Below are 19968 nucleotides of genomic sequence, written 5' to 3' on the forward strand. Positions count from 1 at the left end.
CGAAAACAAAAACAACAATTAGAGCTGGGAAATTTTTCGATAGTATCGATGGAAATTAAAAAGTGCGATAGTATCGATGGAAATTTTTCGATGACGACCTATCGAACTTGATTTGTGGAAATTTTATTTTCTCGACACCTCGCCGTAACCTTTTGACTTCGCCGTGGTTGGAATCGAGCAAAGGAGTCAGACCCAACCACGCTGTCGAGCAAAGGAGTCAGACTCCGACAACGGAGTCGAACTCCGACCATCCAATCGAGCCCATTCGCTCGCCGCCCGAATTCGCCGGAGCGTGAAAAAAGAATATTCGCCGTAAAATGTTGCACTCTCGCCGTAACTTTTTGATCGCGTTTTAAAACGCGAGCGTTTTACTCACGCGTTTTTTCGAAGAGTGGCCACATGGCGAAAATGTATCATTTATCGATATAAAAAGAGTGACCAGATGACGAAAATATATCATTTATCGATGCAACGTGCGCGCTCAAACGATATTTGAACAATGGATGCCAACTTTAACCCATGAAATTCGCTCCGCCAAGACGAATTCGTCCAGCCATATTAATTATTCGCCTGAAACCAATATTATCCGACTTTATTTCACTTTTCAACACTGTTAGACATACGACTGTGTTATAAGTATCACCAATCTGATGGCGCCACTGAAAACGGTTAAGAGTTGATACAATTTTAATTATGATTTATAACTTTTTCTTTTATGTTTTATGTATATAAAAATCAAAATTTGTGGTAAATATATAATATATACATATTTGTAAAAGAGTTGCGCTATATTTTCGATGTATGTTTTCGCTACAAAGGCATATTAAAAAAAAAAATTAGTAACCCAGTCCCAAATAAAGTAATTTCAACAACTAATTTCGTTTAACAGATTTCCAAAAGCAAGGTCTAATATTGGTCGTTTTCAATTCGTTCGGACAGCAAATCATTGCAAATGCAATATACATATGTAAATAATTTTAATTAATAATTGCCGTTCAGTAGATACCATGAAGGAAAAGAAGGCATCCAACAGAAGCTTTAAGCTTCATTGGATATTTCCAATTTTCCTACTCAAATTATTACAACTTATTTATTTATACATAAATTATTGCGTTATTTCTTCCTTAACACTGATTCTTCCAATCCAGGTGATGCTTGCAAATAGTGGAATCACCTCTTTCAATTTTGGACTCGGTTCACGTGAGATTATTCCCCTTGTTTCTTGTCCTTTTTTCTGCATATTCGGGCCACAATTGAGTATCGCTCGGTAGACTCTTTGATATACCACCAATAGTGCTCCAATCACGATCCTGCTTCTCCTTTGCCTTCGGCTCTACTGGATCATTAGATGCGTTTTCCTCTTCTTCATTAACGGCATTCAGTTTACTGACAAGTTCCCGGGCTCTGCTTTTAGCAATAGCAATTAATTCCCTGTACTTTGATAGACGATCCTCGAAAATTTCATTTGTCTTCTTTGCAGAGGTTTTCACTAGATGATCATCTGGAAAACAGCGAATTGCATTGTGACACATTTTCCGCACCGTGTAGACGAAACTGTCCAAATTTTCAAACTCGTCGTTATTAAGACGTCTCTGGATAATCCGCCAATCGATCATATCTTTCATATCATGATCATAATTGGGATTTTGAGAGTAACGACGCCATACTTCAGCGGAATTAAAGGCCCAAGTGAATTGACGACGCTTCCGTTTGATCAGCGACTTCAGCAAATGATCACAGTGACTCTTCTCAATAAGACGATCCAAATTCTTGTAGCACGTGGTCGATATCACCCTCACGACGGGAGCTGGAGGCGGTATGCGTTCAACTACAACTTCTTTCACTGGTAATGGCGCTGCTTTCACATGGGCTGGCGGTTCCGTGTGTTTGTTTGATGTTTTGACGGGAATCGGAATCGGTGAACAGCATTCTATCCTTTTACGCTTACGCTTATCCGGCTTAGGTATAACTTCCACCTCATTGCTCATATCGATAAAAGCGAGCCGAGTATAGAATTCTGACCTTAATTCCGTGCCAGCCGCATAAACCGGGGTGCCCTCCATATTATATAGCATACAATTCTCAAATATCAATTCAAAGTCTTCCAACGCCTCGTCGGCCTGCCAATAGTAATTGTTGTTGAGCCTCTTCTTGATGGTGGCCAAGTCCATGGGATATTTGATTATTGCATGATAGTCTGGAATGCCCAAAGTGATAGCATCGACTGGCTTACGAAAATGATACGACCAACGAATTTTCCATATTGAATTCAGTAGCACTTTCAGGTCCTCCATAACATTGGTCCTGCGTCCTGGCCGATTGGGAGGCGGCACAACCGGTGGCTGTACAATTCCATTCACTGGCGCCATATATGGCTCAATACGAGGTGGTATCTCTGGCTTGGCCGGCCTTGGATATGGGCTGTCTTCTTCCATTTTGCTCTGCTTCTGTGACTAAAAAAGAAGCAGATAAACTATGTTAAATAAATATTAATAAGTATAATATTATACGGAATGATGTACCTTTCGCTTTGACTGGGCGTCTGAAAATGAAAGTTCAACATTTGCTTTGACACTAAATGCTAGGGCATTTTGATTTATTTGAATACGCCCCAAACACATGTGTCGACACCCTTTGGCTTGCGAATTTTGAATCTCATTTCAAATTCACATATCGCTATCCTGTAATTAGCATGTCCAAGACAGTTGACGGTATATAAAGCCAAAAGCAGCAGAGTTTGGCCAAAACAAAGTCAAGTCTCGTCCCTTGCCGTCGTCGTGATGTCGTCTCTAGATCATTTTCTTGAGGTGCAAAGTGATTTCTATAAACTAATCGGTTTCAATTTTTTCTCAGAGGGGGATAGCTGGCAGCAACAGTATCGAGCTCTGTGTTTAATTTTGGGCCTGGCATTTATGGCGCCTTTCATTATGGCAGCTGTGGTTAATAATTTGACGAGAGTAGAAGATTTATGCGATGCTCTATGCGCTCTACTGATCACAATTTTGGGTTTGTCCAAATATGGAATGATGGTCCATCTACGAGGTGACTTTACCGATTTGATAAAGAGATTTCGAAAAATGATTAACCTGGGTAAGTCTCACCTGAAAGTACACGTCATGTAATGTGGTTGGAATGCGATGCCGCGTTTTGTGCTTTTTAGAGTTTCACAAGGAGAATGGGTTAAGACATGTTATTGAAAAGGAGAATCGAAGAGATCAGATAATAAGTCGACTAATTAGAAACACATTTTTTGTGGTTTGGTTTCTGAACGGTTCCTTGCCTTATGTCAATATGGTAATCACCTACAGGCAAACTGGAAAATGGGAACCTTTTATGCCTTATCCTTGCGAGTGAGTCAATTTGGCATCTAGTATTGTTAAAGAAACATTCTCTGTCTATATTGTAGTTTTCCATGGACCCTGTACTCCATTCCTAACTATATCGTCTGCTATTTATGGAGCATTTTTGCCGCAATGAGCGTGGTTATTCCAGCGATTGGTGTTGATACTCTGTTTTGCGGGTTTACACACCATTTGTGTGCCTTCTTCAAGATCGCACAGAACCGGATGGCGACTTATCGTTGCTCTACTCTAAAGCAAACGGAGGCTAACCTGAAAGAGATATTCAAGATCTATCAGGACTCTTTGGATATGTGTGTGCGATTGAATCAATGCTTTGAGCCACTAATCTTTGTCCAATTCTTTGTATCGTCTCTTCAACTATGCGTCGTGGGGTATTTGTTTTCACTCAATTTCAATCAGCCACAGGGTATTTACTATGGCTCATACATGGTTTCAACAGTAATTCAGACATTTTGCTATTGTTATTGCGGTGAGTATCTGAAAACGGAGAGCCTTAATTTTGTCTGGGCCATCTATGACAGTCCTTGGTACAACGAAACCAGATCATCAATTGGCATTACTCGTTCCATGCTTATCAGCATGATGCGTGCCCAAAATGCTTGTCGAATCACTGGCTATTTCTTTGAGGCCAATATGCAGGCCTTCTCAGCGGTTTGTCTAAATCATGTCCCTAAGTATTAAAATTGAGTACTACAAATAAACTAACTTAATATTGCAGATTGTTCGTACGGCTATGTCTTACATAACTATGTTGCGTTCGTTTTCCTAGAAAGGCATATGGAATCAAAGAAGAGTTAATATTATAAAACAAAATGATTAACATTCACAATAGATTTTACTTATATGGCACCATTTTGTCTTAAAATGTTTTTGAATTTGCACCTCTTTTAGTGATTTTTAGGCACAGGTAAAAAAATGTAGAGAAATAAATTCAATTTGAAATCAAAGTTTTTTTTTTTTAATCTTGATTTTTGAGAGAGGATATATGTATGTGCCTTGCCAAGGTTTCCAACTGAACAGTCGACCCATTGGCACATCTTTCTTGGCTGTGCCACTTTATGCGACTCCTCAACATCGAATCCAGTCAATTTGTTTCAGTTTATTACCATTTATCTTGAATTTAAACGACGTTTCATTTCAAGTTAAAGCCTAACGAATTGATTGATCCGGTTTGCTGTTTTTGCTTTCTATGTTGAGCTTCACTAAAAGCCATTATTGCCTTTTACTCTCAGTTAGCTCACATCGGAATAATGATCTCCTATCTGATACTCTTGGGTTGTGTCCCATTATTTGCTGAAATGCATAACTTTGCCTCATTCAATCGGAATCTATTGGATATACTTTATATGGAAAATAGTTTGCTGAGCCACTTGAATCAATATGCAATGGGACTGCAACGTAAAGTGGATATGCTACATTTGTGGGTTATAATTGCGAGACCATGTCCAACAGTGACAAGTTTAATCAATGGTAAATTTTGTCATTTATCAGAGTGCTAGCTGAGGCTGAACAGAGGGAAAAACAAGCCAATGGAGATCCTGAAAAATTCATTGCCAATCCTGTGACAAGTCTATCCCTGTTTCGCCGCATGTATGAGGATGTACCCAAATTGATTGATTTTCTCAAAACGGAGATGGAAACAGGTGTGTAGTTTCCTTTCCTATAGCCGTTACACTGAGTCATCAGAATTGTCTTACCAGATTCTCTTAAAGCCATTTTAAATTACAATTCGAGTGTAGTCGATGCAGAGGAATTTAGAGAAGCTGCCGCTGAAATTCTACCTTGGTCAAATGCAAATGATCACAAGCAGTACGGGTAAGCTTGAAATTCGACAAAACTAACTGAATCCCCTCTTATGTGGCATCTTTATTGTAGGGCAAACTTAAACTTCTTAGATTGTTTGGCCCTGGGCAATTATTTATGGCAGGATTTGGATCAAGGACACCTAGCCATCAAGTGGTTAAAGCTTGCCTTAGAGCGTTATGATGAAAATTTAAAGCCACTTGATGGCTTGCTTAACTCTGGACGTATTCACATTTTACAAAACCTTATAAAAGTTCAACTTGCTATACGTCAGATCGAGTGAACATAAATATGAATATATAAATAGTTGTGCATTTTTTAATTACAAATTGTTTTTCTATATTTATGTAAAAGCAAGGCAATATCATCATAGATTTTGGTCTATTACGATGTCACCTAAACTAGAGACTTTGTGTTTATGATGGGAAATGACTGTCAGATGGCTTTTTCTTTCTTCGTGGATGTGGCTTAGACAGACAGACACTGGAAAATTGTTAGCATAGACAGTCATTCAGACTATTCTATAATACATGATATAGCCATGGGTTGTTTTAGGTAAGATTGGACAACCGAGAACCAATCTAAGTCCACAGTTCTCAATTTGTTTTAAGAAGCAAATGTTTCGACTGTATATTGCCAATTAGATCCGATTGGCCCTTGTCTGGACATGGAGACAGCTACTGCGGATAATGGTGACCTATAATTGATGCAAAATCTAGACGTCCTTTTCACTGCTGCCAAAGTTGGGATAATGGCAAAATTTGGTTTATTCCATTCACTTTATTTGCGATAATTTTATTCAATAATTTTGTCATTATTTATTATATATTTATGATAATAAATTTATGCACTATTTTATAGTATTCATATATATATATTTTTTTTTGGTTTTCGTTTTTTGTTTTTATATGCAATGTAACATTACGCGATTCCTTTTTTTAAAGGATGAGGGGAGGGCAAAATGGATTTCTCTCGTTATCTGTTTGGGGTTAGGGGAGCAAGTGTTTAGTGGTTAGGAAGATGATGCTTGGTGGTTGGAGGAAGAGCGGGGAATAACGCGATTCTTGATACGTATGCAAATGATATATGCGCTGTAACGCCTTTGGCAATATGTTTTTTTTTCTGTTTTCTTATTATTTTTTTTTGTGATTTTTATGTTTTTTTTTCCTTTTGTTTTTTGGGTGGCTTTTTGTGTTTTCTGTTTTTGCATTTTATCATTTACCCGAACCGAAAAATAAAACAATATAAACATAGGCGTCGTGTGTGTTTTGGTGTGTGTTTACAGAGGGAATCTGTAGGAATACTTGATTGCCGACTCCAGCTCAATTTTGATATCACGCTCCTCTCGCCAGCGCCCAAAGTGACAGCAGCGATAACCACGTGAGCCACGTGTATGTGGTCCTTGTTGCCGCATTGCGTGCCGCCTCCTCGAGTCCTGTGTGTGTATGCGTGTGTTTGTATGAACGGAGGTTAACATGAATTCAAGCATCGACTGTGGTTACTACACTTACCTCCTATGTAATTCAGATGATCATCGTTGCTGGACGAGGCGCCCGGATGAAGCTTGATTTCTGCAACGAAAATGCCGAACTCATGGGAATTTGTTTTCGTGATTTTGGCGGAAAGCAAGCATTACGTACCATATAGCCGCAAAGTGCCTTCGGCTCGTCCCAGCGAATTTGTGCTGACACAGTGATAGGTGCCCACATCGGAGGGGGAAAAGGAACGCACCACCAGCAGCATGACCCCGCGATAGCCATCTCGTTTCTCTGTGATGCCATATTTGGGCCTGCGTTTTGTGAGCGAAATATGTTGCTGAATATTCAAGACAAGTCAAGTCAGGGATTTCGGTTAACGCTTACCCATCGAGCAGCATTTCGGGTCCAGGTGAACCAGATTCTAGGCTGGCCGTGGAAACACTGGTAAATCCATTTGAAGTCCGTGCCCCCTTTAGCCAATAGGACACAGGCGAGGGTGAGGCCTCCACCTGGCATTCGAGCTGCACATCAGAGCCGAGAGGAGTGCCCAGCAATTGGCTTGGTGCACGCACCATTGGTGCAACTGAAATAGTAAACAAAAAGGAAAATGTATTCGCCAATTCATGGCAATTCATGGCAATGAGCTTACATTGCACACTGAGGGAGACTCGTTTGCTGACTGCCGGTGGGACATCATTGGAGGCTATGCACAGGTATGCACCCATCTGCCGCCGTTCCAAACGCAGCAATCTGAGCGAGGAGCCATTATAGGATTCCACTGCGAACAAACAAACATTCAATCCAACCGAAATCAAACCAAATAAGCATGATAATTCATTTCGCTTACCCTTCATTAGCTCCCGACTGCCCGTCTTGCGGATGAGTATCATTTCGCCATCCTCGCGTCGCCATATGACACGAGGTTGGGGATTACCCGTGGCCTTGCAGGTAAGCGTGGCATCCTCACCCTCCTGCACGGCCAGGTCAGCGGATGACTCTTCATTAATGATATCCGGTGGCACTGACAACGAGTGAGGAAGGGGCATACGAATAGAACATTTGTATTGTAGAAGGGGTTGGGTCATCGACTCACCTTGTACATCAATGCAACCGACTTGCTTCTTCATCGGACTTGTATTTATCTGACACATATAACACCCTCGATCACTTTCACGCAATTTACTAATTTTCAATTTCCAACTAACAATCAGAGATAGAGAGAATAGAAAAGTGATAGTCATTATTTAGTTATAAATCAATTTAAATGTTTGTTTTCTGGTCTACTTACGTATGCATATCCTGATGCATTACACTTATGCGGGCATTGTGGGTAACCACACGTCCTTGCAATGCCAACACTGTCTGATCGGAAGCCCTTAACCAGCCCACCTAGAACAATAAATAGTTGTGCATTCAATTGCTAACTCCTCAAAACAAAAAACAAATCTAAATACACTTGACGAAAAATAAAGCGGAAATCTTTTGTTAACAAAATTGTATTCTTTAAAATAAACCAATTTCTGTTGAAACAATGAATAGAATTGAATGCCTAAAGATAGACTCAAAACAACTATGAACTCTTTAGTTGAAAAATAGATTAAGATTTTCTTGATATTCGTTGACTCTTAAGTCCTTTCAATCATATATTATTATTCATTATTCTGTCCCTTTCTTATTGTCAGAACTAGTTCAAGTTTATAATCGATCTATATAATTCATTTTCTCACCTTATTTTTGCCCAAATTGCGTACAGAACAGGCCAAAATGGCCTCACGCCCGGCTGGATATGTAACATTATTGATGAATCCAATGAATTCTGGATCGGGATCCAATTGTGAATTTAACTCTGTGTGATAGATAGAATTGATTCCGAATATATTTGGGTATGCACATGTCAAGTTAAATTTGCCATCATTTACCGTGATGCTGGTTTTGGGCTGTGCAATTGGCTATTATCAAAATGACAAACAAGGCCAATTGCAGGACCTCCATTATGGTCCTGCTGTTTTTTTGGTGTTGTTGCTGTTGTTGACGCGGTTTTGTTTTTCCTGATTGTTATTTACTGCAGCTGCTGCTGCTGTTGTTGTTGTTTTTGCTGTTGCTATTGCCTCAACTCAGATATTTTTGTTGTTGCGGTTCTTTTTGTTATTTTATGGCTTTTTCGATTTGCATTTGAATTTCTATTTTCGATTTCAATTTCTATTTACCGCGTATTTGAGATTTTCCACTGCTGTTCGTTGTTGTTGTTGTTGTTGTTGTTGCTGCTGCTGCTGCTGTTGTTTGCTATTTGCGCCAATTGTGCCAAAAGGCTTTGATTTTCAGTGCCATTGACATCTGCAAGTAAATAACCAAAACACAAAAAAATAACCAAAATTGAAGAGAGAAAAGAAAAATTCATGAAACATTTCAGTGGAAATTTATATCAAGCTGTACAGTTTAAGTGCAGCTAACAGCATTGGGGCTGATTGGAGAGAAGGATGGGATATGACGGGGGGGCGGTGGATCAGGGCCACGCCCAGCACTAACTTGATTATCTGGCTTGCACAATTTTACGCTGCCTGCTTTTAGGGGCGAGCGCCAATATGGCAACTGGCCGGAATCTGCTCAATCTCTTTGCCACCCATCCGCTCGCGCACAAATACACAGACACACACACAAAGCTTCTCTTCTTCCAACTTATCCTCCTCCTGTACTATATCTTTAGCCCTACCGACACACAGAAACACACAAACAAAGTAAAGGTAAATGCAATTTTCAACACAAACAAAAATTTATGACCGCCTATGTTGGCGCATCCTTCGTAAAGCGCGGCCTCCCCCACGCTTTCCCCCTCTACGCCCTCTGCCACAGTCTTCTGTAGAACTTGCAATAAAAGAAAACCCAGCAAAAGGCACAAAAAAAATATATAAATTTCAAGGCAAAAGATGCAAAAATATGAATGCAAATATTAAAAAAGTTTTTCCAAGGCATAGCACAAACTAACGAGGTGTTCACTCATTTACTTTTTGCAACAAAAACATACCACAACATCCGGTCACACCCACCATCAGGCACAAGACTGCTGCCCACCAGGCCAAAAGACGCCCATTGCCACGCCTTCACATCACACTAATGCAACATGCACTGTAAGTAATTTAATTTCAGTGTGAAATTGAGCGCTCTCCTCTAATAGTGAATTTGCAGCTAAACCAGTTACCAAGTCACTGTAGAAGTCGCTCTATGACGCCGCATAGCGAGCGAGTTAGAGGCGCTTGGCTGGGCGCGTCTGGCACGGTGGCTGGATTGCGGAGGGGGAGTGACAAGTTGCCGTCAATGCCTTGCAAACTTTTGACGAGGTGTCAATGCATCGCCTTAAGCGAATGCCTGGGAAATTGCTTGGAATGTGGAGAGACGTTGCGACTGCAAGGAGGTGAATAGGTTTGACTCTCAAAAGGTGGAAATGTGATTTACTTATTAAATTAGAGAGAATGGTGCCAAGAAGGCGTTCGTTCGAGGGTGAGGTGTTATGGCATTCGTATATCGGAAACATTTCAAATTCCATAGGCAATAAAGAGAAATGGCATGGCCAAGTAAGTGATAATGTGGTATGCAATTTCCCACTGAAAAACTAATTAGATTAAACCCATATGCAGATAAATTGATTAGTTCTTTAAGTATAAAACAATCCAAAATACGTGAATCAAGGACCTTTTGTGCAGTGAATTGAACAGGTGTATTTCAACTATGAAAGAGATTTTCTGAATAATTGGTAATGCCACAGGCAATAATCAATAGAACCATGGGGCATTTTCTTGTAACAGGTGCGGAATTTTTGTGGACTCAAAACGTTGTCGCCATTGCTAATTCATGCCACAGGCCTTAAACACCATCATAGGTCTTAGAAAAAGAATACAACAGATGTTTTAGATGTGACATCATTCACCACATATATTTAGATGGTATGTTAACTTCAAATAGGCAGATCTCTAGGCATGGACACTATAAGAAGAACAACTCGATGAAAAATGCTTAAGCTGGTGAAGTATTGATTGCTTTAAAGAGACATTTCTAATCTTCTGTTGTTTCATGCAAAAGAGTGAATTCCTCGACTATCTGTTGCATACTTTTAGGGCAATTATTGCCAATTTTATATGCGACTCACAAAGGTAACAAAGAAAGAGCGAAAATAATAAGTTAGGTATGTAAGAAACGTTTGTAGGCCTAGTAAATTGATTCGGTAAAAAACAAGTAAGTCGGTCTAAAAGCTTTTCCTATTATGCGGGATGCAATATGAATGATAAATTGTCCTTTTCCAACATTAATGAATTTTGTAAACTATTATGATCGACATCCTAATGAAATACTGCAATATTATTGACAACAAAGTATTTTTTCGTTTGATCTTCTAGGTAATAAGCAATGTTTACAGAAAATACAAATGAAAATTCAAGTGAAATGCAGGCAAAAAGGCCTTTTGCAAAAGCAAATTTAAATTTTGAAATAGAATATATTGGGAAATAGTAAATGAAAATTGCATAATTCTCCTTGATTCCGAATACTGAAAATACTTACGTTTATTTGACACACATGCAATTCATTTTCATGTTGACTTGTCTCTCTTTCTCTAACTCTTATTCTGTCTGTCTCTCTCTCTGAGGGTGCAATTGAAAATCAAAACAAACAGTCGACAATTTCTAACTGAGTTTCAGTTGTGTGTTGCTATTCAGAGTGCTCATTCATTGATTTCATTTTTAGTCAGGATACCTCATCATCTTCATCAGGATGTCTTTTTTTTTTTTGTCCTTCTCGTACCTTCTCTCTGATTGCCCGACAGATGAAATTTGCATTGCCACTCAAACGATGGAATATTTAAAACTGTCTACCCACTTTCACCTACCCGTACACACATACACACACACACACACACACACACACACACTTTGTCTGTGTGAAAATAAATAAATTTGCTGTGTAAACAGAAACCCAAAATGAAGACAACATGACAGAAAGGAGAAAAAAACTGAAAAAAAAACAAAAATGAAATATAAAAGAAGCAAGGGAAAGGAGTGAAATTTTTGTGCCCATCAAATGGAAAATGCTAAAGAAAAGTGCAACTGCAAAGGTGAGCAAAGAAGGCGGATGGCAAAGGCGTGCCAAGTAAAAACGAACTAACACAGCGGAAAAGCCGTTTGAAGTTGCACAACTAACAGGACCAAAAAAAAAAAAGCAGGAAAACTCCTTCAGTTGAGACGGGAATCCCGAAAATAAAAAAAAAACACCCTTGACTAACTGACTGACTGAATGACTGGGTGACTGAGTGACGGGCGCCGGGTCAGTCGTGCAGGCAAATGGCAAACTGGCGACAAAGCAATTTGACTTAAAAATGCTTAGCACTTGCATATACTAGCGGACCATCGTTGCCATCGTCAACTAAATCATGCCAACAAAGGCGACAGCGACAAGGACAAGGAGAACGAAATGGCGGCTGGCGGAAAGCGGATGGCGAATGAGAATGATGCCAAAGGCAGCGAATAAGCAGTCAGGCCTTAAAGGATCAAGTGCTGGGAGTGCGCTTAAGCTCATTTATTTAAATTAAAACAAACACTGAAGGCAGAAAGGCTAAAACTTTTCAGAATGCAACAGCAGTGTTTTCTGTGTGTGTGTGTGTGTGTGTGTAAGGCAAACTACAACTATGTGGGTGGGTGGGTGTGTTCGTGTGTGTATGTGTATCTCTAGTATAGAAACTTTGGCAACATTTTCGATTTTATATCCCCTGCATTTCTGTCCACACCATGTTCTGTCCACCGGACGAAAATTGTTTCCCTTAATGCGCTCGCGTGCCAGCAAGAGAAAGGGCTGCGCAAAAGCATGAGGAGGAGGACGAAGTGGTGGTGAGGAGAAATGATGGAGAGACAAGTGGAGTCCTGCTGCCATGCAGGTGCCATGTTTGTCCTTATATATACTCGTTCTCCCATCCTTTTGTCATATGCCTGGGGCAAATGTTAATGAATTTCATTCGCATTTGTAAGTGCCAACAATGGATGGCAATATAGCAGCTCATACAACAAACAACAACAACAATAATAATAACAACACCAACAACAATGACAAATGCAATAATTTCACACTGCAAAGTTGTAGCGGAAAATCACAAAATGAAATTGTTAATTGTTTTTGTTGTTGCATTTACTTGTTTTTTTTTTTTTTTAGTTTTTTTGATTTAATTTTTTTTTCTCCTCTCTCTTTGTTCACAAAACTTTTTGCCATTGGCAATTTTTTATTGCAGTCGTCGAAAGTTTTTATGTGCCACCATTAGTAGCCAATTATTGGCGACTTTTTAAGCTCAACGCGAGCATGATGGAGCTCTGAAGGGGAGAGAGAAAGAGAGAGGAATCGGAAGGGTGTTTGGGGCACACCCCACAGATGATAAGATGTGAGACGAGGTGAAGTGGAACATGGCAAATTTATATTCCATGTCAGCGGCTTTCAACTATTTGACTGACTGCATTAAAAAGTTTGCTTCCCTTTTATTTTCTCTTCTTATCTTTATTTTTTTCTCTTTTTTAGAATATTTGCCTCTTCTCTTTATACCCTTGCCAACAGCAAACATCTTGGCCATGACGATAAAAACGTATTTCTAGAAAATACAACTATATATGTATGTATATGTGAATGTACCTACTTGAAATTTAGTCTCAGCGATTATCTATATCAAATGTCATTAATTAGATTATAATCAACAGAGATTATCCCTATGAATAGATTATATTTTAAACCCTTTTAAGTAAAAGCCCTAAGACTCAAACTGAAAAGTAAATTCTAACAAGTTGAGTAAGGGTATTAATTCGAACCGAAAGAGATGGGCCATTGGTTTGAGTCTTGAGGTTTCTTTTTTTGTGATGCTTTCTCTGTTTTTAGATTGAGACAGAAAGGCAATCGGCAATAATGAGAACTTAATAACTCAATTGCAAATCGCAGCAGAAGATGTGACGCTAATTAAAAACCTTGAGGAAAAGTGACGACAGCTGCAATTCCCTTCGTCTGGCGTTTTAGCTTAATTAAACATTTGCCGCTTGACTTTTAATTGATTGTGAACAAACTGAATGCGAAACAGCGAGAACTGGGGAGGAGACAAGAAGCGAGAAAGAGAAGAGCTGTAAGAGTGAGGGCAAGTAAGAGGGCGAGGCAGTTGGATGGCAGACAAATAAACAATTTAACTAAATGCGCCGCAAAAGAGTCAGCCAAGAGTGGAGGAGGATTTGGAAAGGGCTAAGCCTTGAGGCATAGACTGGTAAACTGGTAACTGGTAGCTGGTACATAGTAGGCAACTGGCAACTGGCAAGTGGCATGGAAATGATGCTTGCCAAAGTGTAAATGTAAACACAGGCTCAGCAACAAAAGCCAGCCAAGGCGTCGAGCTGAAACAATGCGTAAGAGGAATGAATGGAGGAGTCGTCGGGTACAACTAGGTAGGCCATCATGAATGGAACACCATCCGGGTTGTTGGGTTGGAGAGCCACATAGATTGAATGAATGAATGCCAGTTGGGATGATGAAGGGTTATTGTATGGCTATGAAAAGCATGGGCTCAGTGGTTGTAGATGGAGGAGAGTAGGCATGTCGACTCTCTGCCGAGTGAATGAGTGCAGGGACAATTGTGATAATTGCCGTTGTCTCACACCTAGGACATAAAAGAGCAAAGCAGTGAAGGTGGAAGCGGCTATGGAGGAGGCGACGGCGACATTGGTGTCGGCTCGTGAAATGATGACAAGGAAAAGCTTTTCCGTTGGCAGTTTGTTGCTGCTGCTGCCGGGCATTGCCACAACATTGCTCTCAACTTGGCTCTCGACCCGACTCCGACCCCGATGACATCGAGTTTATTCTACAATTTTATTGTTTACATTTATGTATGCTCAAATTTCATGCCCCCTCCCTCTCCCTTCTCTAGAACCTTCTTCTCTTTTTCATGTTTTCTCACATGTGTATAGGCAAACTTTCTTATGCTGGCTGGTTTTTATTTTCAACTCTGTTCCTTATTTTCCACTTTTTGTCTTTTTTCGGCATGTGGCCCTAGTCTAACTTTTTTCGCGCACAATTTGCATGCGAATTTGCCGCTGTCTGTTCCGTTCCGTCCGTTCTCCTGTCTGTCTGTCTGTCTGTCAGTTAGTCTGTCCACTTTTGCCCTCACTCCTTCCGGCTGTCCTTCGTCTCAGTGACTCGGTGCGCGTGCCTTTTCCTTTTTCCTGCACGACTGCAGGCTGCTACTTCTGGTGCCCCTATCCCTAGCCGCAGTCCTGTGCTTGCCTCTGGTCTTCATCTTGGTCTCACTTTTCGTGCATTTTTCTTTCAGTTTTTTTTCTTCTTGTTTCTTTCAGTTTTTGCTCATTTTTTTATGCGCCGTTAACAACTTTTGCTCGGTTTACTTTTTCCGTGTCGAGCGGCGTCGTCGTCTTTGAAAGTTTAATTGTTGTTGCATGTCTTTTTACGTCGTCTTCGTCGTCATCGTCGTTGTCCTTGCTGCTGCTGCTGCTGCTGCTGGTGCTTCTGCTTCTACTTCTACTTTTTCTCCTGCTTCTCGTTTCGTTGTGTAAATTGTATGCCGCACGTTTTTACGCCTGCAGCTGAGGGATGAAGTGGGAGTAGAATTGGAAGGGGAAGGCCATATTGAAGTCAGAGACACGGCCCGTATGCATATGTGTCTGCTGGTGTGTGTGTGGGTGTGTGTTTGTGTGTGTTGTCACTGTCGTCGTCGTCGTCATCGTCGTTGTCGTAGTCGGAAGTGTGAAACTGAAATTGAGCAACTAAAGGACTAAAAGGCTGTTGCCTACTTTCAGGCTGCTCTGCCTTTGCGTTCATTGCCAACGTCTGTTACTGTTAAATGTGTGTGCGTGTTTGTGGAAGGAGGACGGCGGTAAATGGGATGGAGAGGCCAAGAATGAAGATGGGAAGAATGGGAGTGCGTGCGTTCGACTTTATTTGGTTTACGTAGCGCTTGGCATTTATTTGCCCACACTGAGACACCACTCAGAGAATGAGAAGAAGCAAAAAAAGAAAGCGAACGGGCTACAAAAAAAAGAACACAACAAAAAGAAAAGTGTAAAAAAACGAACAAAGTTGTTTTTGGAATCGCTTTGGGGGGAGTTTACGTATAAGGAGGGGGTGAGTGTGCGTGTGTGTGTGTTGAACGATAACTCCATTGAACTGGGCGCAAGTGTTTTTTGCATGTGTCTGTCCGCAGCTGGGGAGTATGCTATGCTAGATGCCAGCAGACAGTCAACGGAAGCGATAAGATAACACATACATACATATGTATGTAAGTGTGTGAGTGTGCAAGTGTGTGTGTGGGGGCGTATATGTGTTTGTTTAAGCTTTACACGCACAGCGAATGCTTGCTCGCTGCCTATGTTTGCTATCTGTTATCTAATAGTCGTGATTGCTCAATCACTTGACAAATTTGATTGTAATTGAAAGCTTATCATTGAGGATTCTTGGATACTCATTGAACGCCACTAACTTGGCAATACGACAGCTATACTCATAAGCAGTATGACGTCCTTAATTTGGGGGTTGATTTCGTTTTCAATAATGCATAGATTATTTATGTATTGGCAAATGGCATAACAACTTTTAGTTTCAATCAGAAATTCACATCACATACAAAATCGGATATTATGGGTTACTTTTTGGGTTCGGCTGGCTACGAAAATGTTAGCCGAATCATACATTGAAGCTACGAAGAACGATACAAAATCCAAACCTTTCCATAGGCTACAGCTTCTTAAGGGGCATCTCATGAATTCCCATTTAAATATTTATATCCAAAGAGTTTTTTGTCCAGCAATGTTTTTCTTCTAAATTCTTTAATTTTCGGTTTACTGTAGCAAAAAAGAGTTTTACTTACTTACTAAAGGTTTTCGCTCATTTTTCCTTGCCATATTATATTATCACCCATCAAACTGTATAACTATGTATATAAAATTTCTCAGCTGAAAAGCAAACGCTATAACTCTGTAAATTCTCCCTATCACATATAGCTTTAAGAACATTGTACTATCAAAGAGCAATAAAGCAAATAATGAATTGAATTGAATTGAACTTACTTACTAAACCTTTTGGAATCCATTTTTGCATCTCTAAGATGATTTAAATTTAGCAAGTTTACATTAAACTAAACGGCAAACACCTTTCTCTAGTCGGAATACTTGAATTTAATCTGCCAAAGCTATTGAAGCTGTTCATATGGGTTTAAACTTTAAAGTTACTTTACCATCCCAAAAATGTTTTTTGTTGACCCTATGAAATATGTAATCCAAATACAACTTCATAATACTCCATTATAATCTAAAGGGGAAATATAATTTATAACCTACAAGCAGGAAATGTCAATTAAAGTCTTTAACAAGACTAAAATACAATAAATGCAATCAGTCTCGCAGATTGTATCACATTAACTAACTTCATTAATCTCTTTTGAATCGCAAAGCTATTTAAGTAGTTTATCGCCTTCAAAATTTGAAAATTACAAATAGATAAACCAAAGAATTCTACATATTTTAGAAATTTTACTATAATTTTTAAGATTTTATGGTTCTAGAGAAATCTCAAATTTTGTTCTGGGCTAGATGTTTGTCTGGTCGAGTAATACAAGTACATATGTATGTAGAAGGCTGAATTATGACCCTTATTTTGTCTAGTTATTATCTTGAATAAACTAGCTTTAAAATCTTGTGCAATTTTGGTATAAGAAGCATTCATAATCGACGCTGCTTGTCGCATTTGTTGCTGTAATTGCTGTTGGCTTAATTTTAACTGCCGACTTCCTTGCCGGCAACTTGAATTGCAGCCCCCGTATCCCTTACCTGTTCCCTTTATTCCTGTTGAAGTTTTAGCAAAGAAAACCCATTTAACTCGCACAAACATACACATATGTATGTGTATGTATGTATGTACATGTGTGGTTATACACGTGTATGCATTGTGTGTTTGTATGTTTGTTGCTGCAAGTTGAGCTGCTCATTTGGTTGGTTTTCTTGAGGCAGCCTCGGCCATGCCATGGCACTGCATTTGCTTTGTTATTTTTATTGCTGTTGTTGCTGTTGCACTCTGGATCCTACTCGCTTGGTCTGGTTGGCAATTTCCTTTTGCCTTGTTTGGCTTGACTCTGTGGAGTATTCGTCTTGAAATGTTTTGTCCAGCATCGTCAGCAGCACCTTGCCTGCTCCCATCCTTTGCGTCCTTGCTTCACATCATCAACGCTACATTTGCGTGCCCCAGCTTCAGCTTTGGCTTCGGCTTTGCCTCTCTATCTCATGTGTATGAGTGTGTGTGTGTGTGTGCGAATGACTGGCAGTGTGCCTCTGTGTGTTTGTGTGTCCATTTTAACTGTACATTTGTCTGCTCGCTTGAGCAGCCTTTCAGCTGTGCTAGTGGCCTTCATTCTCTCTTCCTTTATGGGCCCCCTGCTCCTTGTCTGTGTTTGCATAAATGACTGCGCCTGTGTATTTGGCATGACTCTTGAATTAATTTTGCAACATTTTAAATTGAGCGCAATTAATTGCAAAAATGTTTTATTTTTCCACTTGCACTCGTTTTTCACACACACACACACACACACACAATCAGAATTGTATATATGTATGTATGTATGTATGTTGTTTTTGTGTGTTGGGTTTTTGAATGTGCTGTGCATTTGGTTGCCGAGTTTGCTTGTCGTTCTTTTTTTGTGTGCAAGTGCGAACACGCGCATTCAAGCATATGCACGTCTGCATTGCTCTCTATATATGTATGTATGGGTATACATATGAATATGTACATACATATATATGTATATGTATGTATACTCCAAGTGAATGAGTGTGTGGCCATCTATATGGCGACGTTTTTGTTGCCCCATCGTTTGGACGTGTTGCCTTTTTGCCACTCATTTCATAGTTGCTTTTTTTTCATCTCGTTTTTCTTTTTTGCCTCCTTTTTTTTTTTTTTGTTATTTTCCCTTTTTGCTTGCTCGCGCATTTTATGCATTGCTTTTATCGCGTTTTCTAGGCGCCTTACTCATACATGCAAGCACACACACACTCACACAGAGTGACAGAGCGACCGCGGGCATCGCATAACACGCACAAGCCTAAAAGTATGCAGCATGCATTGAAAGGCTTTTACATGACACTCTTTCTTTGTCTCCTTTCCCCCTCTTCCATTTACTGCCTCTCGCTCTCTCCCCCAATCACACTTTCACCCATGTTGCCTTGTTCACTCTGTCTGCTTTCTGTTTCATTGTTGTAGTCGGCTGAGCTCTTGCTGTTAATTTTTCGGCGTTGCTGTTGCATTTTTGTTGGCATATTCCATTTTTTTTCTGTTTTTTAGCTTTTTGTTGCCATTTTGTTTCGTTTCTCTTCCATTCGTGTCACTTTACATTGCGCTCCGTTGTGTGTGTGTGTGTGTGTGTGTCCCGCCGCTTATTTATATCCAATTGTTCATTTGTCTTTGGTTTATGTTACGCATACGTCATGTTCGCCCATATTTTATTTCATATACACACAGACACGCGCGCACACATACGAGACGAGGATGTATGTATGTATTTGTAAGTGGTGCACCACAATGTGGAAATATTTTTCAGAATATTTATGCGTATTTTCAGCTTTGCCTTGAACAGCAATTTCACAACTCAGGAAGCCGCATTTGCTACAATCCTCATAACTTTATATGTGTCAGCTTTCAAAAATTAATCAATGAGCATGAGATTAAATGTTACACAATTTGAAAGAAGGGGGCAGGGCGTGAATGGGAAAAATTGAAAATACAAATGGAATTCATTATAAAATACGCAATAAATTGAACCATTTTAGTAGCAATAGAGAGGAACTTAATTAATATTTGATGTTTATTAAATTTATTTATGCTCAGTTAAAAATTTTGTCGTTTAAAGTATTCGCTATTTCTGATTTTTGTCTAAGAATCTACATCAAATTTGTTTTTTCAGTGTTATGCGTTCTGCAAACAAAAAGCAAGACAAACATCACCTAAGTATACATTTTCCCATTGAAAGGAAACATTTTTACTCAATGAAAAATATGAGCATCTATCATCATCACTCTGGCTGGCTTCGAGACATTTCTTATAAATAAATATATATATATATGTATGTATGTATGTATATACGAGTGTTGTACATGGAAAATATTCCATCAAATTCTCCCTACAAATAGAGTTTTTTCTTTTGTTAGAAACTCGATCATATTTATGTATTTTTTTTGTACGGCAATTGATTTTTATTTATCATGTTGCAGTTTCGTATTTTTTTATGTTTTTTTTTTCGCATTGCTTATTTGTATACATACATACAT

At 39.5% G+C, this 19968-nt stretch overlaps 4 protein-coding genes across 5 annotated transcripts in view; 2 read left to right on the plus strand and 2 right to left on the minus strand.

Annotated features, from left to right (window-relative positions):
* Positions 1–960: 960 nt before the first annotated feature.
* Positions 961–2627, minus strand: tbrd-1 (testis-specifically expressed bromodomain containing protein-1). The gene is made up of 2 exons (XM_068297330.1): positions 2523–2627; positions 961–2453 (listed from the first exon to the last, which is right to left on the minus strand). The coding sequence occupies exons 1-2, from the start codon at positions 2619–2621 to the stop codon at positions 1197–1199; spliced, it is 1356 nt and encodes a 451-aa protein (XP_068153431.1). The 5' UTR covers positions 2622–2627; the 3' UTR covers positions 961–1196.
* Positions 2628–3291: 664 nt separating this feature from the next.
* On the plus strand, positions 3292–4253 carry Or47a (Odorant receptor 47a). Its single transcript, XM_068296523.1, has 3 exons — positions 3292–3350; positions 3407–4013; positions 4081–4253. Exons 1-3 carry the CDS (start codon positions 3292–3294, stop codon positions 4129–4131), a joined length of 717 nt encoding a protein of 238 aa, XP_068152624.1. The 3' UTR covers positions 4132–4253.
* A 355-nt stretch (positions 4254–4608) lies between these two features.
* LOC137582702 (prolyl 4-hydroxylase subunit alpha-2-like) lies at positions 4609–5494 on the plus strand. Its single transcript, XM_068297343.1, has 4 exons — positions 4609–4782; positions 4854–5005; positions 5063–5177; positions 5238–5494. The coding sequence occupies exons 1-4, from the start codon at positions 4613–4615 to the stop codon at positions 5446–5448; spliced, it is 648 nt and encodes a 215-aa protein (XP_068153444.1). The 5' UTR covers positions 4609–4612; the 3' UTR covers positions 5449–5494.
* Positions 5495–5925: 431 nt separating this feature from the next.
* Positions 5926–19968, minus strand: part of DIP-gamma (Dpr-interacting protein gamma) — a 43562-nt gene continuing 29519 nt past the window's right edge. The window contains exons 1-11 of one of the 2 annotated variants that reach the window (XM_068297332.1): positions 11195–11225; positions 8563–8977; positions 8371–8489; positions 7932–8032; positions 7737–7843; positions 7491–7664; positions 7293–7421; positions 7028–7226; positions 6806–6954; positions 6677–6736; positions 5926–6600 (exon numbers count right to left, since the gene is read on the minus strand). In XM_068297332.1, coding sequence (XP_068153433.1) covers positions 6500–6600; positions 6677–6736; positions 6806–6954; positions 7028–7226; positions 7293–7421; positions 7491–7664; positions 7737–7843; positions 7932–8032; positions 8371–8489; positions 8563–8635 — 1212 coding nt within the window. In that variant the 5' untranslated portion in view covers positions 8636–8977; positions 11195–11225 and the 3' untranslated portion in view covers positions 5926–6499. Of the gene's footprint in view, positions 6601–6676; positions 6737–6805; positions 6955–7027; positions 7227–7292; positions 7422–7490; positions 7665–7736; positions 7844–7931; positions 8033–8370; positions 8490–8562; positions 8978–11194; positions 11226–19968 lie in introns of those variants that run through there. The other variant, XM_068297331.1, reaches the window with a different exon arrangement.

This window comes from Drosophila tropicalis, unplaced genomic scaffold (genome assembly GCF_018151085.1).
Source record: "Drosophila tropicalis isolate 14030-0801.00 unplaced genomic scaffold, ASM1815108v1 contig_859, whole genome shotgun sequence".
NCBI lineage: Eukaryota > Metazoa > Arthropoda > Insecta > Diptera > Drosophilidae > Drosophila > Drosophila tropicalis.